The sequence below is a fragment of the Octopus sinensis genome, linkage group LG11, assembly GCF_006345805.1.
Source record: "Octopus sinensis linkage group LG11, ASM634580v1, whole genome shotgun sequence".
NCBI lineage: Eukaryota > Metazoa > Mollusca > Cephalopoda > Octopoda > Octopodidae > Octopus > Octopus sinensis.
The window spans coordinates 70488702-70515425 of NC_043007.1; the positions used below are offsets into that span (position 1 = coordinate 70488702).

Here is a 26724-nt window from a genome sequence, read left to right on the forward strand (position 1 = left end):
TCTATGAAAATCCCTATTTTTTTTTTACTATTTTTTGACTGCTGTGTCGCCATTTTTCGGTGTATTTCAACCAGAAAAATGTTCACTTAAAGAGAATAACAAGCTATATAATGCAAAATTTTTACTTTTCAAAAATTCCCATTCTAAAGGGCTGAAACAAACCCAAGCAATGCCAGGCAATACTGCTAGTTTGCTATAAAACAATTAGATTCTAAATTCAAATTCAGTGTATCACACTCAGTAGCCACCCATCTTTCACATTCCAGTATCAAGGTATGTAGTACCATACATCAAACTAGAGATCCCAATCATGAAATTTCAATACAAAAAAAAAAAGTTTCATTCATAATTCAGGCAAGAAATAGACATTTTCCAAATTTCTTCCAATTACATAAAGATTGTTTCCATCAACTTCCACTTTATAAATAGAGAGAAATTCTTAAATAAATGGAGGCAGAAATGTGTATGCTGGTTTCAAGTTTTGGCACATGGCCAACAATGTTGGGTGAGACACTAAATTGATTACATCAACCCCAGCGCACAACTGGTACTTATTTTATTGAGCTTGAAAGAACAAGAGGCAAAGCTAACATTGGCAGCATTTGAACCCAGCACATAAAGACACACAAAATGCTGCTAAGCCTTTTACCCGGCGTGCTAACAGTTCTACCAGCACTCCACCTTAGTGAAGGGCATATATCTGAAGAAGTAAAGATAGAAGGAAAAAGAGAATTGCCAAAGAGAGCAATCCAAATCAGCCATAAAATAAAAATAAACTAGTTCTAACTTAAAATTACACATTTTTAATGGGGTAAGGGTGAGGGAATAGGGGGAGATGGGGACAGACAGTATAAATGAGAGTAATTTAGGAGAGCTATTTTTATCAGAATCCAACATACAATTCCATTCAAATAAAATTCAAAATCAATGTGTAAGATTAACTGACAAATTGGAAATATAATATTCATGAGAACACATTTGTGCTATCAAGACTTCTTGGTTATAAAAATAGACAAGTTAGAACACAAGAATGTCTTAATACAGAAACAATGCCAAGTTCTGGTAATAACAAATAGCATATCCTCAATACTCTAGTTGTGAATAAGCTCAACAGATATAACTCTAAGAGGACACCAGGATGGATATATATATATAATATATATTTCATTACATTTTCAAATGATAAACAGATGTGTGTGTGTGTTCATGAAAGTAATGGACACAACTAGAAGCCATTATACTGCTCCGTATTTCTAACTACTGCAGGTAACATTCTGCCTTCGACCAAAACCTTGAAGATGAATTTGGCAGATAGAAACTGAAAGAAGCCCATCATGTGTGTGTGTGTTTGAGTGCAGATGCACACAAGTATCTCTATCTCTTATTATAAAAGGCAGATTTTATCTGCCTCCCTTTGGGAGTTATACAAATCTACAATATAGGATTTCTTCAATTACAATTTACCTAGCATTTTTGAGAGTACAATGCATCGCGTCATGCCAGGTCCAGTTTTTAAAATTTAAACTCCAATTAAGCAAAATTTACAGAAAACTCACATTCTGGTGTGTGTGTCAAATGCTTTTCTTAGTCTGGTTTACACCACACGCAAACGCACACACACAGTGTGCTACGAATAAAGTGAAACTAATTCAGTGTGTTGACAGGTAGACAATAGAATGCGATGACGACTATGACGCTGATAGATACATGAGTAAAATGTATGGGAAGCTAACACATAAGAGTGAGTGAAAATGTTCTTGGAAGAGAGTAAATAGCCAGAGAGTAATAAAGTAAACATACACTCATACATACATACATACATACACACACACATACATACACACACACACATACATACACACATACATACATACATACTTACATATACATACATATACATACATACATACATATATATATATACATACATACATACACACACACACAGTATTGAAGCTTGAGAACAATCAGATACATCTGCAACACATCTGTTGAAAATATTATTGTTCACACACATACATATACATATATACATACAGAGAGACAGACAGATAGACACACACACACACACACACACACACACATGATCCAGCATGGCCACAACCTCAAGGCTGAAACGTATAAAACAATAACAGAATATAAATGTGTGCATGTGTGTGAGAGAGAGAGTGTGTGTGTGTATATGTATGTATGTATGTATATATATATAATAATGCGGGGGTTTTTTCAACAGCTTGAACTAAATGTCAGAGGGGAATGGGATAAACTACTTATATTAACTTGCTATAAAAGCAGGTAGTAATTTTATCTTGTCCTTATTCATAGTGCAAGTTTTGAAGAGTGCATTTCGATTTTAACAGCTATTTTTTTCAAAGCTATATTGGAAGTAACAAGGAGCATATTTGGCATATTTTGCTTTATGAGTTCAATAAAGACAACAATGCAACGGAAAGTACAAGAAATATTAATGCAGTATATGGGGATTGGACAATAAGCGTAAGGCAGTGTCAATGGTGGTTCCAGAAATTCCGAGCCATAAACTACAGCCTAGAAGACGAGCCTCATCCTGAAAGATCTGTAGAACTCGACAAGGACATCCTGAAAACCCTGGTGGAACAAAATCTCATCGTAACTGTTGAGGAACTAGCAGAGAAGCTTGGATTAGGTCATTCAACCATTCATTGAGACCTGTGTGCTATCGGAAAAGTCAGCAAATTGGGTCAATGGGTTCCTCACGAACTTTCCGAGTCTAATTGCATGCAGAGAGTGAATGTATGCTTTTCTTTGCTGTCACATCTCACCACTACTGCGCTATGTATATCTATATATATAAAACTGTAGTTGTGTGAGTGTCTGTCCACTTCGATTTAGATTCCTAACTACTCCCACATTTTGCGGTGCAGTTTAACCAAATTCGGGTAGCTTATAGTCGTGATTCATATCGAGCCCGTCTGACTATTAGCGCGCGTCAACGATGAGTCTACGATTTTAAAAATAATTTAACATCATTTTTTATTCCATTTTAATGCATAATTTTTCGTGTGTCGATGGCGGCGGAGTTGGCGTCCACGCTCACACCTGCACCTGTGGGGAAGGGAGTGTAAGGAAATCAACGTCGTAATGCGTTGTCAAGGAGACCAGCGTTCTTTTAGAACGACTTCATGGCTTGAAGACACCAAAACAGAAATGGCTAAGAAAGCGTCTACATGAGTCTACGATTTAAAAAAAAATTTACCATCGTTTTTTTTCCATTTTAATGCATTTTTTCGCTATTATATAAGGGAAGTAACTCTCTAAAAATGTCTACGATGAGTCAACGATTTAAAAAAAAATTTACCATCATATTTTTTCCATTTTTAATGCATTTTTTGCTATTTTTTGGCTATAACTCTCTAAAAATGCTTATATAGTTATTTCCCTTACAAACCCGAGCAACGCCAGGCGATACTGCTAGTATATATATAAATGGCAAAATGTCTGTGTGTGTGTCCTTTATACAAATCCACAATTTTTCAGTTAGAGGGCTCGCACTTTCTATGGTCATTCAAAACCGTCCAAGGATGGTCGTGCACATCTTTACATTTCCCCAGTGACCCTGCAAAGCCATTAAAAAATCAATAGAAGTGACTTTTTTGTGAATTTTCTATCCAAAACCCAATCAAAATGCCCGAAACTTGATATGCCAATTGAAAGCTTGCTAGCTGTATGTGATTGGACAGTACTCGCGTGTATGTGTGCACGCAGCTGTATATGCATGCACTAGCACTATGACCCGGCGTTGCCGGGTCATAGTGCTAGTTTGATATCTGAATTGACAAAAACCTGCACTGTCAACAAACCATACACTTGTGTTGTACATTCAAAATGCATGTAAAATATGGGATTTCTACTTACAAAAGCAGGCAAAGGTTAATCATAGGAAAGGCATCCAGATGTAAAACAGTGTTTGAATAATATATTTACCCATGCTAGCATGGAAAAATACATGGTGAATATGTGTGTGTGGGTGCATGTTCATGCAGGTGCCACATAAAAAGCACCCAGTACACGCTGTAAAGTGGTTGGCATCCAACTGTAGAATTCATGCCAGAACAGACAATGGAGCTTGGCATAGCTTTCCGGCATACCAGCTCCTGTCAAACTGTCCAACCCATGCCAGTATAGAAAATAGACATATGATGATGATGATGACAATGGTGATATTGGGTTGTCCGGAAAGTTTGTGCCGATTTTTAAAGGAAAGAAAAAGGTCAATAAATACTTGCCATTATATTTTTAATCAACCAAATATGAACCATTTTGTTGCACAATGCGTCTCCATCTTTCCTTTAACTTGAAAATACCCTCTTCCCAGAATTGAGGTGGTTTCATGGCAAAGAATTCATCAAGGTATCTTTTTACATCATCCAAGGAATTGAAATTTTCAATATTAAGACTATTCTGCAGAGACCTGAATGAGTGGAAATCCAGAGGAGCAATATCTGGTGAATATGGAGGGTGGGGTAACACATCCCAGCCGAGCTGCAGCAATTTTTATCTGGTTCCCAAAGCATCAAGTGCCGAAAATTAACTTTCTTATCTTCCATTTTAAAGGGTTACAGAATTAACACAGGTTATACCACAAAAACATAGCTTAAACTGTGCTCTAAATGGGGGTGCAGTCAAATCCTATTTTATGGGCTCAACTACGTTCTAAAATAAGTTGAAAGGTAAGCTACTATAAATCGGCATGAACTTTCTGGACAACCCAATATATATTATTACTAATAGCATTTCGGATTTACTTCAATCTACATTTTTAGTTCAAATCTTGCAACTAACACCACATTGTACAACTGATGTCCTCAAAACTTAAAAGACTTGAAAAATATCCTTTTAGTTCATATTTTCATCAACAGTTCTTAAGACGAAAACTGAAACCATGCTGCTTATCACACAGTTAAAGAAGAACTCACCGGGGTTTTCACTCTGGCCCTAATTTTGAAAAAGTACGATATAGAATCAAACAATTATTTCATATTTGCTCTGCACGAGATGCCCAAACAGATAGATAAAAAAGGTCTTCTATCAGAGCAAAAGAAAATAGAAGTAAATAAAAAACAAGAACCAAATTTCCTCTACCTAATCAGAAAATAGACATATATATGATTTGCGGGAGCAACTGTTTTCTCGAAGGTACATATTGTTGGGAATGGCTTGAAATGTGCAGTAGATAAACAGCTGACAACTGATGAAGGGTCGTTCTTTATATTACTTGTATTGTTTTCCATTTGTTTCTCTCTTTGTTCACAAAAAAAGTATGTCTTCTTATTTCATTGTGACGTCCTGTACCTATATATGCATATATATAGGAGCACTCCATCGGTTACAACGACGAGGGTCCCAGCTGATACGATCAATGGAACAGCTTGCTTGTGAAATTAATGCGTAAGTGACTGAGCAATCCACAGACACGTGTACCCCTAACGTAATTCTCAGGGAGATTCAGCGTGACACAATGTGTGACAAGGCCGGCTCTTTGAAATACAGTATGTACATATATGTATGTATGTATGCCTATACATATATTTTATCCTTGTGATCGTTGCCAGAGCAGCCAGCTGGCTTCCGTACCCGTGACACATAAAAGGGCACCATTCGAGCGTGATCGTTACCAACGTCACTTCATTGGCACCTGTGTCGGTGGAATGTGTAAAAAGATTCGAGTGAGGTCATTGCCAGTACCGCCTGACTGGCCCCTGTGCAGGTGGCACGTAAAAAGCACCCACTACACTCTCGGAGTGGTTGGCGTTAGGAAGGGCATCCAGCTGTAGAAATTCTGCCAGATCAAGACTGGAGCAGCCATCTGGTTGCCAGCCCTCAGTCAAAAGCGTCCGACCCATGCTAGCATGGAAAATGGACGTTAAACGATGATGATGATGATTATTATGACTGAATGCCACGCATCCATTTCCAAGTAAGTTTATCTTAATTTTGATGCAACTCTTCTGTACTGTTCTCTCTCTCTCCCCGCTTTTGTTTTTCTATCTCTTCCTTTCTCTAATTCTTTTTTTCTCCCCTTCACCCTTTTCTATCTGTCCCCCTCTCTCCCTCTTCCTCCTTTACTCTCTTGTTGCTCACACGTGACCATCATTCATGTTCATTTTTCTTTTCTTTTCTTTCAGTCCATTGCATAGACCAGACATATCCTTGTCTGTCTCCTCTCCTATCTTTTCTCTGGTCAAAGAATGTTCCTCAGCATTCACCACCTTACCCTGTCTGGCTTAGCAGCCCTCATTGTTTGTTTCACTGACCTGTTTTTGTTACCAACTTTGACCCTCTGCAAAACTTTTATTTTGGTTTGCAGGAGCAACTGTTTTCTCGAAGGCACATATTGTCGTGAATTGCTCAAAATGTGAAGTAAATAAACAGCCAACAACTGATGAATGGTCGTTCTTTATGTTATTTGTCTTGTTTTCCATTTGTTTCTCTCGTTTGCAAAACAAAAGTTTGTCTTTGTATTTCATATTTTTTTTTGTAATTGGGATTTCATGTTGTTTACGTTTTGTGACCATATATGGTTCTGTAATCATATATGCACATATATATACTACTCCAGACTGATGATGAGCAATGACTCTGAAACTAGTCTCTGGGTGCTGGCTTTGCTGGATGGAGGTGCTTGTCTCCACTTTGAAAACAAAAGGACACAAGAAATGTGTCAAGCCCTCCAGGAAACAGCGTTTCCTAGGGTTAAATAGCAGTAGCATTCTTCCCTTTCATGGGTTGTCACATTAAGTTGACAACATACTACCACTTTATCATGCTGCTACTGCATAAATCTCTCAGAGATTTAGAAATGTATTATTTCTATATTTTGTTGTGTCTGGGGAGAGTCATTCTCTTTTAGTGCACTATAATGTAACACACTCACCGGTAAAATTTCCACTTATTTCTTATTTTTATTTTCTAAAATTTTCGTTTTTTTGCGTCTTGCAACCTTTTCAATAGTTTTGACTCTCAAGACTATTGAAAAGGTTGCAAGGCACTAAAAGAGATTGACTCTCTCCAGACAACAGAATATGCTTCAACACACGAACTCGTATAAAGAATCTTGCAAACCAAATCCCAAAACGAAATATTATTTCTATAGTTTCACAGAATCATTACAGCCTTGTAGTATTCTGAGTTCAAATTGTGCCGTGGTCAACTTCGCCTCTCATCAACCCAGGGTCAAGAGAATAAAATACTAGTCAAGAGCAGTGGATTTGGCAGAATCATAACAGAATTGAAGAAAATACCTCAAAATATCTCTTTCTGTCCCTTCTGTTCTGAGTTCAACAACAACACTGATGCCAAAGTGTATTGCTCATTACCATTCTCTTGGACAACATCAGTGACATAGAATAGGTCCCTAGACGGATATTATTTGTTCTTCTAGGGACGCATGCCCTGCACAAGAACTTTCCACTTTGAGATACGCAGTTGATTCTGACTGACAAAGGCTTTCAATACATACCAAACAGGTTCTGGTGGTATACACTTAGGTTAAGCAGGATTTATACATTGTGTAAATTGTCAACAGGCCTTATTTTTATGATACAATAATGTAAAAATATTTCAACAGAAAATATTTACTTACAAACACACACACATATACAGTTCTATAGACAGGAGTTGGATGGGTTATTCGCTAAACCTGTGTTTCATAAACTTAGATATACAAGATAGATTTCACATTTAGTTTTTATACATTTGTATTTATACAATCACATATACATACACATGTTCACACATATACACATACATACACACCAATATAGTTAGTCTGGCTCGGTAATGTCTGCTTTGCCTACACAGACCCCACATGCATATCAGAGGCCATCTTTGGTCACGAATGACCATGGGATTGCACCTAGAAAGTTACACTCGAAGGCACAAGTCTGGGCAAGGTCGTTTATGGAAGACCAGCAGTTGCCCATGCATACCAGCCTCGCTTCTCCACACCACCAATGTTATCCAAGAGAAAGGCAAATGCCAATACAGCTTGGCACCAGTGACGTCGCAACTCATTTCTACAGCTGAGTAAATTGGAGCAACATGAAATAAAGTATCTTGCTCAAGAACACAATATGCAGCCCAGTCCGGGATTTGAACTCATAACCTCACGGTCATAAGTTCAACGCTCTAACCACTGAGCTACACGCCTTCACACATGCATATTATATATATATATATATATATATATATATATACCCATGCTAGCATGGAAAACGGACATTAAACGATGATGATGATTTATATATATATATATATATATATATATATATATACAGATATTCATTACACACACAGGCCCACAGATATTTAAGAGAAGTAGTTATTTTAATTACAAATTGAAGTAAATTTTGATAATCCAAAAGAAAATAAGATTTGTAAATTGTAATTATAACAGGTTTAAAATCAACTGTTTCTTGTATGATTCGATGGTCATAGAACTGCACTAGGCTCCAATGTCCTGCTTTGGTATGGTTTCTACAGCTTGGATGCCCTTCTTAATGCCAACCAAAGTTTACTGGGTACTTTGTGCATGGCACCAGCACGAGTTAGGACAGCCTTGAAACTTACAAGGCTAGTGACCCCTATAACTGAGGTAGAACAGAAAAGGAAGCGAGTGATGACTCTAGGCAGAAGAATGAGAGAAAGAGATGGAGGGGAGTGACTATAGTAGGGATCAGAGCTGAAGGGAAGGGGATTAGTGACAGGGATTATTGAAAAAAAAAAAGGGTGATAGAGTGGATAGTGTAAAGAGGTGTGTCTAGAGCTGTCCACTACTAAATGGGGTGAATACGGAAAGGTGTAATGGAAAGAGTACAGGAAGAGAGCAATAAACTAGGGTGGAGAGGGATCCAGACAGAATCATTCAAAGAAAGATGGGTATGAGGGGTAGGTCAGAGGGAGGGGGAAGGTAAGAAGGGATTTTGAGGAGGCAGAGAAGCAATGAAAGAAAAGGAGGTGAGTGAAAGGAAGAGCAGATGATGAGGAGTTAAGAGAGGGTTATGGAGAAATAGTGGTTGGGTGAAGCAAGAGAAAGAAAGGTTAGAGGGCATCCCAGAGGTATAAGGGCAGCTTAGTAGATTAAAAGTAAGAGGTAACCCAAGAGAGAATGTGCTGTGAGTAATGAAGAGATGGGAGTCACAGAGGTAGAGAGAAATGTCAATTGATGGGGTGGCAAGGTTTGGTGAAAAGCAGTGTGTGAATATATTTTACAGCCTCTTAATCATAACTTGTGTTAATGAGCATTTAACCAGGAATGGACAGGTCTTCTGTAACACCACGTCAACAGACAGTACACTCATGTTTCATCTCCTTGAGATACTGCATGTTCAGATCAGCCTTCACAACTTATACCAAGCCTTCTTGGTTTCCCTCTTCCAAAGGTTCCACTAACATGGAAAAACCCACCTCCTTACATAGCAATCATCCTCCATAAACATCACATACCTGTATTAGTATAGTCTTCTATCTAGTACACTACACCTGATTTCTCGTAGGCCCTCATTTGTACTTAGGTGTTCATGCATGCTAATACTCTGCCATTGGAACATGCTGGCTTCATTCATTTCTGGTCTTTGACTCATATTTCACTGCCATGCAGAATCGCAGTCCTAACACAAGTGTCATACAATCTGAGGAAGAAGACCTTTGGTGACTATACTTTCTGAGTAACCACCTCCCCCTGCAAATTATGTCTCCAAGATAGAAGTTTTTGGCTACTTCTAGTGAGCCATTCCAAGCATTTAAAGGAACCTCCTCCAGTGCACCTATCACACATGAAGCTTATATTCTAACTCTGCCTATGATTCCACTACATCCCTCGTGTCCAAACTTACACTGAGTACAACATATAGAGTTTATGCCTACACCTTTTCTGCAGATTGCACATGGCCATTTTCCTGATTACACCAAAGTCCTGTCTTCTTTCCTATTTACTGAAACCTTAGTCTTCACTAAATTTACATTCCAGTCTTTCAATTGTATGGCTGATTTATAAAACCCTATTAAACCTGACACCAAAAAACGACTGCAGAAAATATTCACCACATTATCTAAATGATATCTTACATTAAAAAAAAATAAATAATATTTATTTGCATGGCGCCAGAAAACAAACTGCAAAAGAGGTACAGCATCGGGACTGACGGAAACACATTTTCTAAATATTTAAATTACTCAAATGGTTTTTATTTTGACGGAATATAAATCCCATTTTTTGAACAAGCTTATTCAATCTGCTTGTGTAGCTAAAATGCATTACAGTGATGGCAGAAAGATGGAGAGGAAAACGATTCATCCCTACATAGTTTGGCCGAAACTAAATTATGTTACTCTGATGCTTCTAACGACTGGTAACCCTGCTGTATCTATTTTAGAAGTAACCTGAACAGCATGTTAAGCAGGAGGAGGTACAGCACTCCTTTATTACATAAATGAGAGAAGGATAGTCATTTCTTTGTCCTGACTCTCATGATATATATTTATTTATTTATATTATTGTATACACAGTAAACGAATTAAACGAGTAAATATTAACATATTCTTAAGATATATTCCAGCAACCATTCCACACGTCTCTAACCTCTAATCTCGCCAATATGTATTAGTAATAGTTGTTGCGAGGAACTCATCAAGTCTTGAGATATGCAGTGATAGAAGTGTGAAGAACCAAGCACGTGTGCAAGTATGTCAATGTCTAAATGTGTGAGAGAGAGAGAGAGACATGTAATTGAGTAGGGCCAGGTGGTGGGAAAGAAGGGAGTTGGTTGTCTTAAACATGAAACAAGCTTTTGTATTTTATCTTTATCGACAAACTGATAACAGTATCTATATATGTATGTATGTATGTATGTATGTATGTATGTATGCACATATATATAGTAACGTAGCAACAGTAGAATGTGACTAATTCACAAATAACAATAATGACTGGATTTCAACTGCGTATGAAATTAAAACTAAATCATTAGAATACGTTCAAAAGACCCAAACAGTATTTATTATTAAAAAAACGACAGAATATAAATTCTTTGAGTGTTTTTAGATGTTTAAACAACCAGAATCAGAAGAAAGCTTATAAAATTACACGCACAGACACGCGTGTATGTGTGTCTGTGTGCTAACGTGTAAATGTGAACGAAGTGGAATAGAGATTGATAAAGATGGGGGGGGTCTTTTTTGGGGTTTTTTTTTTAAGAAATTGATTTGGATTCGTCAATACAAATTCTTCAGTAAAGTGAAGTAATAAAATGAAGATCTCAACGCCCTTGGGAGAAGAATCAAGGTGAGGCATGAAATAGTTAGGATATGATGATCATTGCCAGAAATGTGCACTCCTTTATACAGTCACAGACAGACATAAATATATTTTAAGTAATTTATTTATTTATTAGTTGGATTCATGGCAAGATAATAATAATAATCCTTTCTATTTTTTAATAATAATAATAATAATAATAATAATAATAATGAGTGTTGAGGCTAAAGAGATTATAAACTAAATCGATTAATATCCCCCGCTGCTCTAAAATCTCCACTGACCTCGACTATATTATCATTAAATCTGTTGTTCTGGCTTCTTTTGTGTCATTTTGTAATTTTTTTTCCTTTTGTTGTTGAACGTAAACTACTTTTAAATTAAAATTATTGACAGCAAACACAATGTTTTGATACGAAAGAGATATTCAACTGTTTTCTTCTTCGTCTTGGTCAATTTTAATGGTACATACACTGTCTTTAAAAAAGTTGTTCAACTTGAATTGAAAATAAAATCCGGTTTCAAATGGTCTAACACACACACGCACATATGTATATATATATATATTATAAACTCAAACATATATATGCGTATATATATTATATACTCAAACATACACATGCGTATATATATATATATATATACACATTTATACAAACGCTTAATGCATCCAGATATATTCAGTTTTAAAAGCTGCACACATAGACGTGTGTGTATGTGAGGGTAAGTGTTTTGTGTGTGCGCGCGCAACACTTAGAGAAGTAAAAAAAAAACGGTCAAGTGAAATATATCAGAGACAGAAATTTATCCAGAACGAATGAATTAAAGGTTTAAGATAAGACAATATTTTAGTCAATGGATCTAAAATCAAATGCGTCACTTTCAGTTTGCAAGTCTGTCTTTAGTGGTGGGCATCATCAGTAATAAATAATAATAGTAATAATAATAATTGTGTGGAAGATAAAAGAGTTGTCCAAATAAAGAAATCAAGCAGGAAGGAGGACTAAATATGTAAGTATGTTATATATCTCTGGTTGTGTGTGATGAGAAAAGAACCAACCATTAAATAATGGAATGTCATTAATTAGTTTTAAATAAAACAGAAATTGAAATATTTTAACATTTTTTTAGTGGATTGAAAGGAAATGAAAGAGAGGAGAAATAAAACGATGAAAAAAAAAATATGGTTTTCTTTACCATTTTGATAGCGTTGAAGAGTTTGAAGCTTCTCTGCAAGTCTGGTTGTTTAACAGCTGGGGAAGAGACGGAGGCCGAGAGCTAAATTAACAACAACAACCGGCACCGCTTTACAATAACACCACCAGCAACGACGACACACGAGTGAAGAGACGGGGGAGGTGAGAGATAGACAGAGGGTGAAGGGGAGAGAGAAAAAGAGAATGTAAGAAGTAAAGATGGATAGAGAGAGAGAAAACGAGGGAGGAGGAGGTGAACGATACCGCAAGTGGAAGTGAAAGAGAGGGAGAGGATAAAGAATAATAGAAAGATGCAGAGGAAAAGAACGATACAGTAAGAGTAATGAGAGAGGGAAAGAGAGATAAAAAATAATAGAAAGATGGGGAGGAAAAGAACGATACAGTAAGAGTAATGAGAGAGGGAAAGAGAGATAAAAAATAATAGAAAGATGGGGAGGAAAAGAACGATACAGTAAGAGTAATGAGAGAGGGAAAGAGAGATAAAAAATAATAGAAAGATGGGGAGGAAAAGAACGATACAGTAAGAGTAATGAGGAAGGGAAAGAGAGATAAAGAATAATAGAAAGATGCGAAGAAAAAGAACGATAGTTAGAGTAATGAGGGAGGGAAAAGAGATAAAGAACAATAGAGAGAGAAAGAGACGAAGAGAAAGCTAGAAAAGAATAGACAGAAAAGGGGGAAGGAAAAAAACGATGCAGTAAAAGTAGTGAGTGAGACAGAGGAGGAAAATGATGCAGTAAAAGTAGTGAGGGAGACAGACAGAGGGTGAGGAGGAAAATGATCTAGTAAAATTTATTGAAAGAGGAAAAGAGGGAGAGAAAGCTAGAGAATGATAGAAAAAGGGGGAATATAGAAAACGATAGAGCAAAGATAACTGAGAGGGAGTGAGAGAGAGAATAAAATAGAAAATAATACAGAAAGTGCGATAGGTCAAGAGGAGAGTGAGAGAAGAAAAAAAATAAGAAAGGAAGGTGTAAGGATAAATAAAAGTATGAAAACGATAGAGGAAGAAAGGGAAAGAGCTAGAGGAAGTTAATGAAGGGGAGAAACGCAAGAAAGGAAGAGACAATGAGAAAGAAGGAATATGACTAGAAGGAAGTGTGAGTAGAGGTCAGAGAGATTAAGAAAGAAAGAAAGAAGAATAGAAAGCGAGAGTAAAAAGAGGATGATAGAGATAGAGTGAGAAAATGAGAAAAAAAATTCGAAAATGGGGAGGGGGATAGAGAGAGAAAAAAAATTCGAAAATGGGGAGGGGGATAGAGAGAGAAAAAAAATTCGAAAATGAAGGAGGGATAGAGAGAGCGAGAGAGAGAGAAAGTAAAATCAGATGATGCTCATAGAAGAAGTTATTCTTCCGCAACAAGAAAATAATTCTCCACTGAAATCACTATTTTCTCTCTCGTATATTTGTATAATATCGATCTAAGAACATCATTTAACACGTTAGAAATCAAACTCAGTTTCGGAGAATATTTTATGTGTATTCTACGTGTGTACATGACGACGCGCGAATGGCGCGTATGCCTATAGTCTCTTCAGATTCTTATATGCACTCAAATGTCATTATATCAATATTTAATTGTCATATTTTATTTGTATATCCGTCCATGTCTGTTACTTTGAATACGGAGTGCACATAATTGATGCATATAATATACAAGTGTGTGTGTATATATATATATATATATATATATATATATATGTGTGTGTGTGTGTGTGTGTGTGTGTGTATATAAACGTATTATACGAATGTAGATGTGAGTGTATGTGTGTGCGTGTGCTGATGTATGTATGCGTGTGTCTGCGTATGCGAATGTGCTAGCGTGCGCGTATGTGTGTGTTTCTGTACGAAGCTGTATGTGTGAGTAGATGGAGGAGGAGATGTCAGTCATCATTTTGGCAATGCGTTCTTCTCTTCTCTTCAGTATATTCTCACCATTACACAGTAGCGTTGGAATGACTCAGACGCAGCCTTACCAAATTTGGTGAATTTTCGTCAACATGTAGTGAGAAAGGCTTATTCCTCGTTATTTAGTTGAATAAAGAAAGAACGCCTATCTTCAGGGTAGCTGGGTCACATACCAAGGCTGTTTAAGGGTCTTTTCCCTGATAATCTTCAGACTTCCCGACTTAAAAAATGGGGTCTTAGATGTATAAAGTGGAATGTGTAAACGCCACTGTATTTATTGTCTTCAATTAGTTCGCTACTTTTTACTACAGAACCTTTTTCGCTATTGAACCTCTGACTTTTTTTAATTGATCTTTCCCATTAAGAAATCAACTGTAATTCTATTCACAACTATGGTGCATTATAACAAAATATATGTTACGATAAAGTACTTCTCTGGACGCGTGAACAGGGTAGCGATTTGGTCAATGTTTATTTTTAACAAAATATGTGATGTCACTACTAAGAACGACAAAACAATCGATTCCTAGGTGTATGAGACTGCGAAATACACCTGGTGTGAGTGCGTGCGTGTGTGGTGTATACATGTATGTATGAAGGCATGTACACAATATGTATATGTGTGTGTGTGTGTAGTTTGATGTTCGAGAAAGTTTTACGTTTCGAGCCTACGCTCTGCAACAGAAAGGAATGTGAGGAAATAAACAGAGAGAGAGAAAGAAAAACTTTGGGATTTAGCGATCAGTCATGGCGACTGGTTGGGAAAAATAGTTTGACAAGCGTGAGCCGTCTCCCTGACCATACGTCAGCCTTCTCCCTGAGAAGATGCACTCATATAACTAACTGTCAGTAGAATGAGTATATTATCCGAATTTTATTAAGTATCCATCACGGATTGTCTTGCCAATCGGTTTTGCGTAAAGAATACAATGGAGTGTTAGGTAACAATCCAATTCTATAACTCTGCGCTCATCAGAGGTAGCCAATATGGAAGGGAATATGGTGGACATATATTATCCCATCAGATAATATATATATATATATATTATCCCATCAGATAATATATATATATATATACGATTGATAAAAATTTATTAATACATTGATAAGACCTACAATTGCTTCACTTCATCGCTTTATAGAGTAAAATTAATCAAATTTAATTTAATTAAATAATTTGGATAATTATCATAAGCCAGAATAGCATCAGAGAAGAACGTACAAAGAAATTTATATAAATCATATTGAAAACATAACGATGACATTAAATAATCAAACAGGAAAAATACAGTGTTACCATTAAAACTGTTTTTTATAATAATAATATGCGTGTGTGCCTATATTATAAGGTATTTTTATCCCTCTTAGGTTTATACATCCTCACTTGTACTTTAATCTATCTATCTATCTATCTATATCTATCTATCTATCTATCTATCTATCCATCTATGTATCTATCTATCCATCCATCTATATATCATCATCATCATCATTTAGCGTCCGTTCTCCATGCTAGCATGGGTTGGACGGTTCAACTGGGGTCTGTGAAGCTGGAAGACTTCATCAGGCCCAGTCAGATCTGGCAGTGTTTCTACGGCTGGATGCCCTTCCTAACGCCAGTGGGGTGACATCATTTGAAGGCTAAAACAATGCGATTTGCATTGTGACCAGCGATGTGTAGCAACATCTGATAGCCTGGTCAGTCACGGTGATATATATATATATACTTGGAAATGAATGCGCCACATTCATATAATATAATATATATCTATATATATATATACATGCATATATAGCTACAGGACGTCACCAACAGTACAAATAACATGAAATGCATAAACAAATGAGGGAAAAACGAGTGGAATACGTAAACAACAAGGAAAAAAAAGGAAAACCGGGCAAGTTAACACTGAGAAAGGACCCGTCATCAGTTGTCGGCTGTCTATCTACTCCTCATTTCGAGCATTCGACAATATGAGTCTTCAAAGACGGTTGCTCCCATAAATTCTAAAATAAAATTTAGGATTTATGGAGGGACAAAGATGAGAATTAAAAAATGACAGTGGAGACATACAAGGAAACCAAATGAAAACAAACATGGAGGGTCGTTGGACCAGAATGAGAGGAAAATAGTAAATGCTGGGAGAAACGTTTTTTTTTTTCTTGAAAAGAAAATAGATGGAAGAGAGAGAGAAAAACATGCACACATACACTTTGGAAACATGAGAGTTGGGGACAGAGAGGGTATCTAGCCATAGAACATCTGCTTCAACACATTCTATATGACCCATGCAAATGGATATTAGAATGATGATGATGATGAAAATAGCAGATGTATTAGTGTTTGAACATAGAGTCTCAATGCCTTCTGTCACTGTATATTACGTGTAAGTCTATCTATAGGAGTTAACCACAAGTACAGCTAAGACCTCTGTAGTCAGCTAGCCAGCTGGGTGACAAAGTTTAATGTTTCACATTCTGCTGAACATGATCTGTTACTAATTTTAAGAAAATACCACCCATTCATTCATTCCTAAAGACCCCAGAACATTACTTGGCACACAAAAGAAGTATAAAATTCCTGAAATAAATGGATGGTCATACCACCATTTTGGTTTAGCAGCATCACTCAAATTCTTTTGGAGTTGTACCAAACTCATGTAGATGATATAAACATGCTAATGATACAAATTAATATTGATGGACTACCCCTGTTTAAAAGTTCAAATACTCAATTTTGGCCTATTTTAGGAAGACTTGTGGAACCCTTTTGGGGTGGGGGGAATCTTTCATAATTGGTTTTTATTTAGGAAATCAAAAGCCAGGTGATGCCAGTTTCTTTTACATCATTTAGTGTTGGAATTAAGAGAGGTTGAAGAGAATTTATTTGCATGTTCCTGAGGCTGACAAACATTTCCAGTTTTCGGTATCTTGTGTTATTTATGATACTCCAGCCCAGGCATTTGTTAAACAGTTCAAAGGTCATAGTTCATAGTGGCTATCATGGTTGTGAAAAGTGTACTCAAAGAGGTGTATATAACAGCAGAATGTCAAATTCCAGAGATGAAAAATCCTTTGATGTTCAGTTTGCTTAGATGTCAGATAGAAATCATCATTTAGGCCTCCCTCCTCTCAGAAAAAACATCATTAGGTTTGGTTACTCAATTCCCTCTTGATTATATTCATTTGATGTGTTCAGGTGTTATCAGACGCCTTATTTTGCTTTGGTTGCAAGGTCCAGTCAAAAATTCTTGCAGAATAGGTGCTAATTCAGTAAAGCAAGTAACTGAGGGATTACTTAAGAAAATATATTCTATGTGAGTTCTTGAGGAAAAAGAGGTTTTCGAATGAAATAGACAAGTGGAAGGTAACTGAATTGAGACAATTTTTGCTTTACACTTTTCTGGTTGTTCTTTGAACTTGTCTTCCCAGTTCAAGATATCATCATTTTATGCTTTTATTTGTTGGAATATATTGCCTGTCCAGCTCATTTTTCTGCATGTCTCATTGTGATTATACAGGTTTATTAGGAGCTCACTGGCTAGTTGGTAGAGTTGGTTTGAATCCCACCTGCAACAACCAAATTGTTTCCTTGGAGAAGACACTACACCCCACTTACTCATGCCTGGGGGCATTGTGTGTTGAAGTGCATTGCATGTCAAGGCAACCGTTTTAATACCAGTGCAAATCAGTTTATACACGTAATAATACCATGCATAATTGACATTAAAAATTCTATTCTGAAAGTACAAAAATATTTTCTAACAATCATGTTATAGGAAGTTTCAGGTTTAGATCTGGTTGAAAAAGGTGTGTCACCTATTTGTTGCTTTTTTTTTTTTTTTTTTGCAATTTTAACATATTAGCTAATTGGAAAGTTGCTTCCAGTTATCATAATGCATCAGTGCAAAGATCATTTGACAGAGAAAATTGGGGGAGAAGTCACTCCTCCCTCCAGAGATTTTAGGGAGATGTCAGGTGAGAAGAGGGAGAAGTGACAAGTTATTGGAAAAACCAAACCTAGCTTTCACCTAATGAATTGGCCAAAGATGCCCAAGAATTATCAATAACTTACCACAATATATCGTTGGTACCATCAATATTCTCAGAAAACATAAATAGCATCATTAAAAGAGAGTTATTTCTATTCATACCCACACTTGAGTGGTTATATTTCAAAACTGCAAGGATTTTGTAGTTGTATTTATTTTATGTATCAAAAATTCTGTATTGGGTAAAGGGCTAGACTAAAGACTTTATGATGCTCTAATTCATGTTTTTTTCCCATTCAAATCAAACAATAAGTAAGTGTGGAGATCTTTCTCCCATGATTAATTCATTTTTATCAAAAAAATAAATAATAAATAATAATAATAATGAATTAATTAATAAGTAAAAATAGATAAATAATTAGATAAAAAATGAAATGAAGTAAATTCAAAAATAAGACCCCATAAAATCAGGCAGACATGCCATGTTTTGGAAGAGGCAGATCCTCCTTTAATTTGAAAGTTCAAATATGTTCAGTTATTGTCCCAGAAATCAGGGGATGATCAATCAGCCGGTTTTTCTTATTTGTTTTTCAAGAGAAGGTGAGAATTAAAACTTCATATTTGAGCCGAAGTGTTGTTTCCATGAAAGCTCATCTCAAATATAACTTCAGATAAAATACTAAAGATAAAAAATTATTATTTTGATAATTACTCAGATGGAAAATCATTTTTTTAATGCTGTAATTCATCTAAGTCACCTAATTTCACTGCACCAGAGACAATTTCAACTTTGTTTATTTACTGTGTTTGCTGTTTTGAAGTGAATTTCCATTTTAGTTTGTGTGAAAATAGTTACAATAATAGTCAATACTTCCCATCCAATTTCTTTAATATGGGAATTGTTTGTAAATTCCATGAAATTTCACCTATTTCAAGGTAGATTCATCATGAACAGTACAGGGCAACTATTTTTTATCCTGGTCGCCTGGTCCCTGCATCTGTGCCTCTTTCACATGCTTGGGAATGAACGTGCATTGACCCATGCCCATTTGCATCAGGACAGATTTTTCCTTATACTGGCAAAACAAATGTAGATCCCAGACCCAATTCCAGAAAGGCCTCAGTCTTAAAATTTTTTTTTGTAAGCCCTGATTTCCAGATTTTTTTTTTATTGCAACAATCACTCCTAATTTCTGTAAACCACTTTATTTTGAATTTTATAACTTTCTGTTCTGTTTTCTCAAAACCCTTTTCTTTTTTTATATATTCAGAAACATGATAAAGTAAGAAGAAAGCTTAAAGTGGCCAAAGTAGAATCAGAGTTGCAGACACCTGCTTCCAGTGATTCAAATGAAGGAGCAAATTCCAGATCTAAGAAAAAGAGAAGGTAAATAAAATTCTTAACAGGGCTGTCTTTCTGAGGAGAGATGTTAACCCAGTGACTGCTGTGTTACCACAGCAGTAACTTGGTTGACATTTGGAGGGCTGGTGGATGCCCATCGCTACTCAGTGGTTCTTGCTGGATTGTCTGAACTCTCCTCCATCTGTAAACCCACCACTGACACGATATAACCCTGGCTGTTGAAAGTGTTGTAAAACAACGAAAAATAAATAGATAATTTTGAGGAGAGTTATAGCATCTGATCCCTATTGCTCGCCTAAATTTTCTCTGAGGTGAGCCTTTAATTGCTTTATGCAGTGTGATTGTTTGAACCTGGATTCTGAAAGGAAGATTGACACAGAGTTCATTTTTTTATCCATTTACCTAACACAGCAGCCAAAAACAAACAGAAAATAAACCAATATAAACCTACCACAGCTCAAAGTATATTTCAGATTTCCCAATGAAACCCTACAGAAATGGATATAATTAGGAGAGCTACAGATGGCCTGTCTACAGATTTCAAACAGACAGTTCTTTAATAATTAGTATAACTAGTGAATCCCTTTTAGATGTCCGTTTATTTTTTTATGTCTTGGGGTTTATCAACATATCTGACAGCTAGGAGCACCCCATGTTTGCACTGAAAATGGGGCTGAATATCAGTTCCTGAGGACACCCATGTAAAACTCTGAGTCCCCACTCACCACCCACCTTTAATTTTACATGAAAGTGCAGGTAGGCTGTCAGACATGTCCATAGATAGCACTACAAGTATGAAAAGTTATAAACATTAGTATGAGTTCCAATGTGTTCTATGACTATGTATTGACAAACATATACCCATGTTATTCACTGTGTGAAGGGAAATACATGTAATTCCTTGTTTATTTTTCATTTTATTTTGTACAGGCCACCAGTTTTCTCAGATGATGAGGATGATGATTCTGAGTATCAAAAACGGACGCTTCTAAAGCCACCTCCTATTATTCAATTTCCAAAAAGGAGAGCATCTCAGTCCCATTTGTCTTCTCCAGAGCCAAGTAGATATCCACAGACCAACTGACATTCACAATACGCCGAAAGAAAGAAGTGCAAGTGTAGCTCCTCCCAACTTGTCGTGAAAATCTTAACAGTTTTTGCATGATAAGACAATATTATAACATTGGTATATTTTAGGGTATGCGGAAAGTGGTTTCAAATTTATTTATAAACAGAAAAAAAAAACATTCTGTGTTTGAAAGCATTCCATGGAGAGCTATGTTTGAAATGTATGCTTTCACCCTGATACATAATTACAGTGCTTAAGAAATAATTGGCAGGTAAATGAGGCTAGAGTCAAAAGACAAAACACATTTTCAAGAATTTTATCAATTTAACCCATCTTGTTTCAAAAGGATTACTTAAAAACAATAAATTGTATAACTCATCCTAAATGGTTTGTTGATATTTGTGTGAGGATATCATAAGTTTTAGCTTCAGATAGCCACAGTGTCCCCATGTTGAATGTTTTCTCTTTTGGGTGAAGTGGTACAAAAACTTTGCTTGTATTAGCATGAGGAATATGATACTGTAATATTAACTTTGGTGTTTTTTACTATTCTAGAGGCCCTTGGGGCACTGAAACAAGGTTCCACTTCCCTGTTAAATAGGTATCATAATTCCTATTTCTGGAATATGAAACCCTTACCCCTAATTACGGCAAACTAGAAAAGCAATTAAACATTAGTGCTATACTAGACCTTATATAAGGCTACAGATAATTGATTGTTGGTTTAGTGATCTCTCCAATTCCAGAAAGCAAACGTGAAATGAGATTATTATTGATTGTGTACTATTTTCAGTATATCTGTAAACTACAAATGTCATGAGGTATACTCAGCAAGTATTTCGTAACTCTACTCTTCTTAGTCTTAGTCTTAGGTCCTCCTGTGCTGTGCGATGCATTTGGATGGCAAAGCTTCTCCAACATGGTCAGTCAGCTGTGGCGATTTCAGCTCCATCCCATGAGATATCAATGGCTTTGAGATCATTAATGAAGGTACGGCACCAAGTTGCTTTTGCTCACCCTTGTTTTCTCTTGCCATGTGATAGCTTCCACAGAATGGTAGTTTTTGCATGCTGTGATGATGGTAATTGGAAGACATGGCCTGCAAATCACAAGCAGTGCTCAGTGACTTCATGGAGTGGACAGGTATCAGTTTGGTGATGTATCTCGTCGTTGGTGATGTGGTCGTGGTATGATATTTGCAGTATCCACCAGAGGCATTGTAGCTGAAATACATTGAGCTTTCGCATGATCTTTGCCAATGTCTCCCATGTTTCCACTATGTATATTGCTGATGGTATGACGATGCTCTCAATGAGGTGCACTTTAGTCTTGATAGAGATCGCCCTACCTGCCCAGGTAAACAGCTAAGGCCTTCTCAATCCAGCAGGCAACATTGCATTCGGCATCTCTATCATTTGCCATGATGTTGCCCAAATAGGTGAACTTCCTGGGACACCATTGTTGTTCCCATCAACATATCCAATCCTCATGATCTTCATCTTGTTTGCACTTATGCGGAATCCAATCTTGGCCACCTCCCATTCCAATCTCTCTGTCATTGTGTGAATGACATTCTTTGTCATTCCAAGGAGCACGATGTCATCAGCGAAGTCGGGGTCAGTCAGGCACCCTGACCCACACCACAGAACCCCAAATCCATGTTGGTACATCACCCCACGCATGATGAAGTCAATTGCCATAAGAAATAGGAGAGGGAATAGAATACACCCTTGCAGTACACTGGTCTCAATGGCAAAGTGGTTAGTGTAGCCCATCTCTGTTTGAACGCAGCACCTAGACTCACGGTAAAGGCTCACATTCCAAGTCCCGATTTTTGTTGGTCGTTTTGCATTGAAGATCGAATCATGTATTGGTGTTGGGTGTTGGATGCCCTGACAGATTTGATCCAACACCTACTCTACCTTTTATTTTCTATTTCAGTTCGGGATCAGCAGCTATTCACCGCAATTGAGAAAATTCAAGAGGAACAGTCCCAGCAGGGGGAAATGTTGCAATCTATACTGCAGCTAATTCAAAATATCCCATCTTCATCCTCCATTTCGGAGACAAGAAATCTCCCCAACATAATTCATATCCCTTGTGAGAGCCAAGATGTTGAGACTTTGGAAGCTGAGTTAAGTGATGGTGTGGTTCAAAACAACATGGTAAGTTGCACATTTTACATTTTCCTGGTTTTACCTGCTGGCTCATTAATAACCTCTCTGTCCCTCTCTAACTGATTCTGTTTACTAACATGTGACAATTGTTTCTTTCATTCTTCACATACATGTGTTTCCACACACACCAAAGAAACTCACACCCATCATTGTATGCTCATCTCGGTACTCATAACCTCAGATTCAGTTTGTTTTGAAGGTATAGTAATTAAAAATATTTAAGAGCATCGACCTGATATTTAGTTGAAAAGATTATTTGATTAAGGTCCCAGCAGGAACCTCAGAAAGTAACATGGTGCTTGTATACTGTGGTTTACAAATTCTGTTTTACTGGTAAAATAAGATAAGTCAACCAATGGCAATGGGTTTAAATCCTCTGGCAACCGGACATCATGTGCATAAACAATTTGCAAAACTTGATCCTATTTGTATGTTGTCACTGTTTGTCACAAAATAGTACTGAAAGTGTAATTTAATGCACCAAATGTAATTTAATGATGGAATATCTTTCTGGGTTCTTATAATTTGCCAACGCAGATTTATCACTCTGTCATTAAAACAAAATTGTTAAAGCCCTTACATCTAATTTATAATTTAAATATATTTGGAATGATTGACAAATTTTCTATACTGTCAAAGGTAGCTGTTCTCATAAAATAGTTAATGTATTATTGGTCATTTAACCTGTAGAGTGTAAAGCTTTATAACAGAATCCATCCATTTTCAGGTTAATTACCTTGCTATGCTTAGGGGTAAAAATACTAGTGACACAGAGCAAGGACACTACACCACGTCCTGACCAGCAAATTAGGTGAGCTATATAACTGGTATGGCAAAAAAGGTAAACTTTCATCAGTGATTTACAGTAAGTATCAACAATATCAACCTTTGTATATCCAATTCCCAAAATTGAATAGCTATCTCTTAGGGATGAGCTGATGTGTGTATTATCAGTATTTGCCAATATCCAATAACTCAATTCAATATTGACCAGAACCAATACCAAAATCGATGTCTGTGCTCTGATTACACAGATGTGATAACACCACTCAGATAAGGAAGTTCATCTTACTGGATGAAGTGCTGCTGATATAGTCATTGGCATCACTACATTTTCTAAGCTGAACTATTAGATATCACAGATAAGAGGTGAGGTTGTCCAACAGTTAGCGTGACTTAATGAATCATCCCTGGTGGATCTGTATGAGCTATTACCATTACATATGTTGTGCAGCCAACAGCCAATCATATATCGGCAGAATTGTGACCTTTTGCCAATACTGATTCCATGCTGATAATCCACTTTTCTTTAAAACCACAACCGTTGCTTCCAGCACTCAACCAGTTAACAAAGCAGTTGTATTGACATTAATGTTATGGGGTTTATGCATTCTGGAGGTGAAATGTGCAATTTTTTAATTATATCTTTTTGAAAGAGCTCAGATCTTTGTTAACGATTTACCCAAATCATTAATCAAAACAGCCAAGGAAAAAGAAAAAATAGTATAAGACTACCACAGCTTGAAATTTCTTGAGACTCTCTCAGCAAAGCCACACAGATATGGATATCTTTAGAACCAGCTCACCAAGCCACTTCTCTCAATATCCATGTCTGTATGGTTTTGTTGAAAAAAATGTAAGAATTATCTTTGAAAAATGGACATATGCTAGTTTGGCTTTCAGAGTGTTGTTATTAACCAGTATGTTGAGGCACTGAATGTCATATCTGTGAGAATAACTGCTGGCAGATCCTCATGCAGATAGGCCTGTGTCCACATATAACCCTAAAAATGAAAATCGTGCTGCAGGCCTTACCAATTTCTTCATCAGGGTTCCCACAGATCCTTGAATTCCTTGAATACCCTTGAATTTCAAAACTAATATTCCAGGCCTGGAAAACACTTGAAAATTATCCAGACTCACAGAAATCCTCAAAAACCCTGGATTTTTATCTTAAAGTTTTGTATTCAGTCCACTCCCCATACTACTGAAGAAAAATGTTTGTGGTCTGAATTCATATTTGCAATGTTTCCACATTAGTGTTGGCTACCTGTACATGCAGCCAACACTGGCGTGGAAACATTGCTACACATTAATCAACAACTTGAGGAAATAGATTAAGCGATATTTAAACAGTATCATTTGAGAACCTAAGTAGTGTAAATAGTTTTGTTTTATCAGAAGGATGTGCTTGGAAACCCTTGAATTTTTTGTGGAGTGGTCGTGATGGTCCTTGACTCTAGCTTGAAAATACCCTTAAAAAACCTTGAATTTTCTTTTTAAAAACCTACAGGAACCCAGTTAATTGTTTTTGATGTTTGACAAAAAAGCTATTATTCTAGATTTTGCTTTACATTTGAGCATATATTCTTTGCTCATAGTGTATTGAAAATGACTGAATTTTTAAATTTTGATTTGCAGTCATTGGACTGAAAATGGCCCTGCGCTGGGCATATGATGATATTAATATCCACTTTGGGTACTCTTTTATTCAGACTGTGGGTGGGTGGAGTGGTTGTACTAGCTTTGGTAGGTTCTGACATAAAACAGTAGTGAACATTTATGAATGTGAAGCTTTCAGTTTGTATCTGTTTTCAACTGTAGAATTAGTCAAATCTATGTAATTTATGCTAGTAGATTTTTGCCTTTGTGAATAATACATGAGTAAATGGATGTGATTGCATTTGTTATTCTCACATTAAGAACTACTTTTAAGTAACATGATTAATTAATTTCAGGAGCTGTTCGCAAGATTATGCAAAATGCAACAGAACTAGAGGTTGAGTTGGTAACTTGAGAATGGTTTCAGACTGCCAGTGACAAAAATGGTGGCCGAAAGAGGAGAGAAAAAAAAATTGGGACAAGTCTGCTCTTGACAATGAATCTACCACAGATCTCGGGTCTGCACAAATCGAAAATTAAGATAACCCATTTATGAGTTACCTCAGTTTTTTAAGGTAACCCATTTTAGCGAAGCACTGGTAACAATAGACTGATTAGCTTTGCATACATGGTTTTGTTCTCCACTCAAATTACTCATTCACCAGGTTAGTAAGTAATACTCCTGTCTATGGTTTCAAATACAATTTTATTGATGATATCCCTCGCATTTAATGTGTTTTTCTTATTTCTGCACATTCTAGATATATTCATTTTTAACAAATCTCCCAAATTTCAAGTCATAAAATTGAACCCTAAAATGAATACCGTTACTCCTTATTTACCGGTCTTTATGTGCAAATATGAATGATTATTGAACTTTGTCACAAATAGCCACAGCTGTGTATAAGTGACCTTAACACCAATTAAATAAATATCTTAGTTTCACAGTGTATATAGGTCAGTATATTTTGTCTTCATTTTTATTAACTTTTATATATTATGATTTACTTTTGTTGTGTTGTAAATAGCCATTTTTCACAGTTATAGTTTATAAAATAAATGATGCCTGCAAAGAAAGATGAGTTTTTAATTTTTTTATGTAGGTTTCTACATGCCATGTAAACTGATGCTCATAAACTTACATCTTCAAAATAAATTTAATATTGTTTCTGTTCAGCTGTGGGTGGTCCTCATTGGCTATAAACTGAAACAGTATTACATTATTATTTTCAAATGCTGGGTGGGTGAGGTTGGAATCAGAGCAATTCATACCAGAGATCTGGCATAATGGAGAACATAAAGTGTGGCCGATGTTGAACTGG

At 36.4% G+C, this 26724-nt stretch overlaps 2 protein-coding genes across 2 annotated transcripts in view; one reads left to right on the forward strand and one right to left on the reverse strand.

The window, feature by feature from the left end:
• LOC115217487 (actophorin) overlaps positions 1–12638 on the reverse strand; it is a 69548-nt gene extending 56910 nt beyond the window's left edge. The window contains exon 1 of the mRNA XM_029787197.2: positions 12491–12638. Coding sequence (XP_029643057.1) covers positions 12491–12493 — 3 coding nt within the window. The 5' untranslated portion in view covers positions 12494–12638. The remainder of the gene's footprint in view (positions 1–12490) is intronic.
• Positions 12070–25778, forward strand: LOC115217580. Its single transcript, XM_036507672.1, has 5 exons — positions 12070–12304; positions 19683–19798; positions 22785–23008; positions 23748–23885; positions 25442–25778. Exons 2-4 carry the CDS (start codon positions 19762–19764, stop codon positions 23817–23819), a joined length of 333 nt encoding a protein of 110 aa, XP_036363565.1. The 5' UTR covers positions 12070–12304; positions 19683–19761; the 3' UTR covers positions 23820–23885; positions 25442–25778.
• Positions 25779–26724: the final 946 nt, after the last annotated feature.

Bases quoted from the DNA above. Each gene is read 5' to 3' on its own strand.
- LOC115217580 (XM_036507672.1), top strand. From the start codon at position 19,762: ATGAAGGAGCAAATTCCAGATCTAAGAAAAAGAGAAG. The intron at 19,799-22,784 runs GTAAATAAAATT...TTTCTATTTCAG, and splicing joins AGATCTAAGAAAAAGAGAAG to TTCGGGATCAGCAGCTATTC. The intron at 23,009-23,747 runs GTAAGTTGCACA...ATCCATTTTCAG, and splicing joins GTGTGGTTCAAAACAACATG to GTTAATTACCTTGCTATGCT.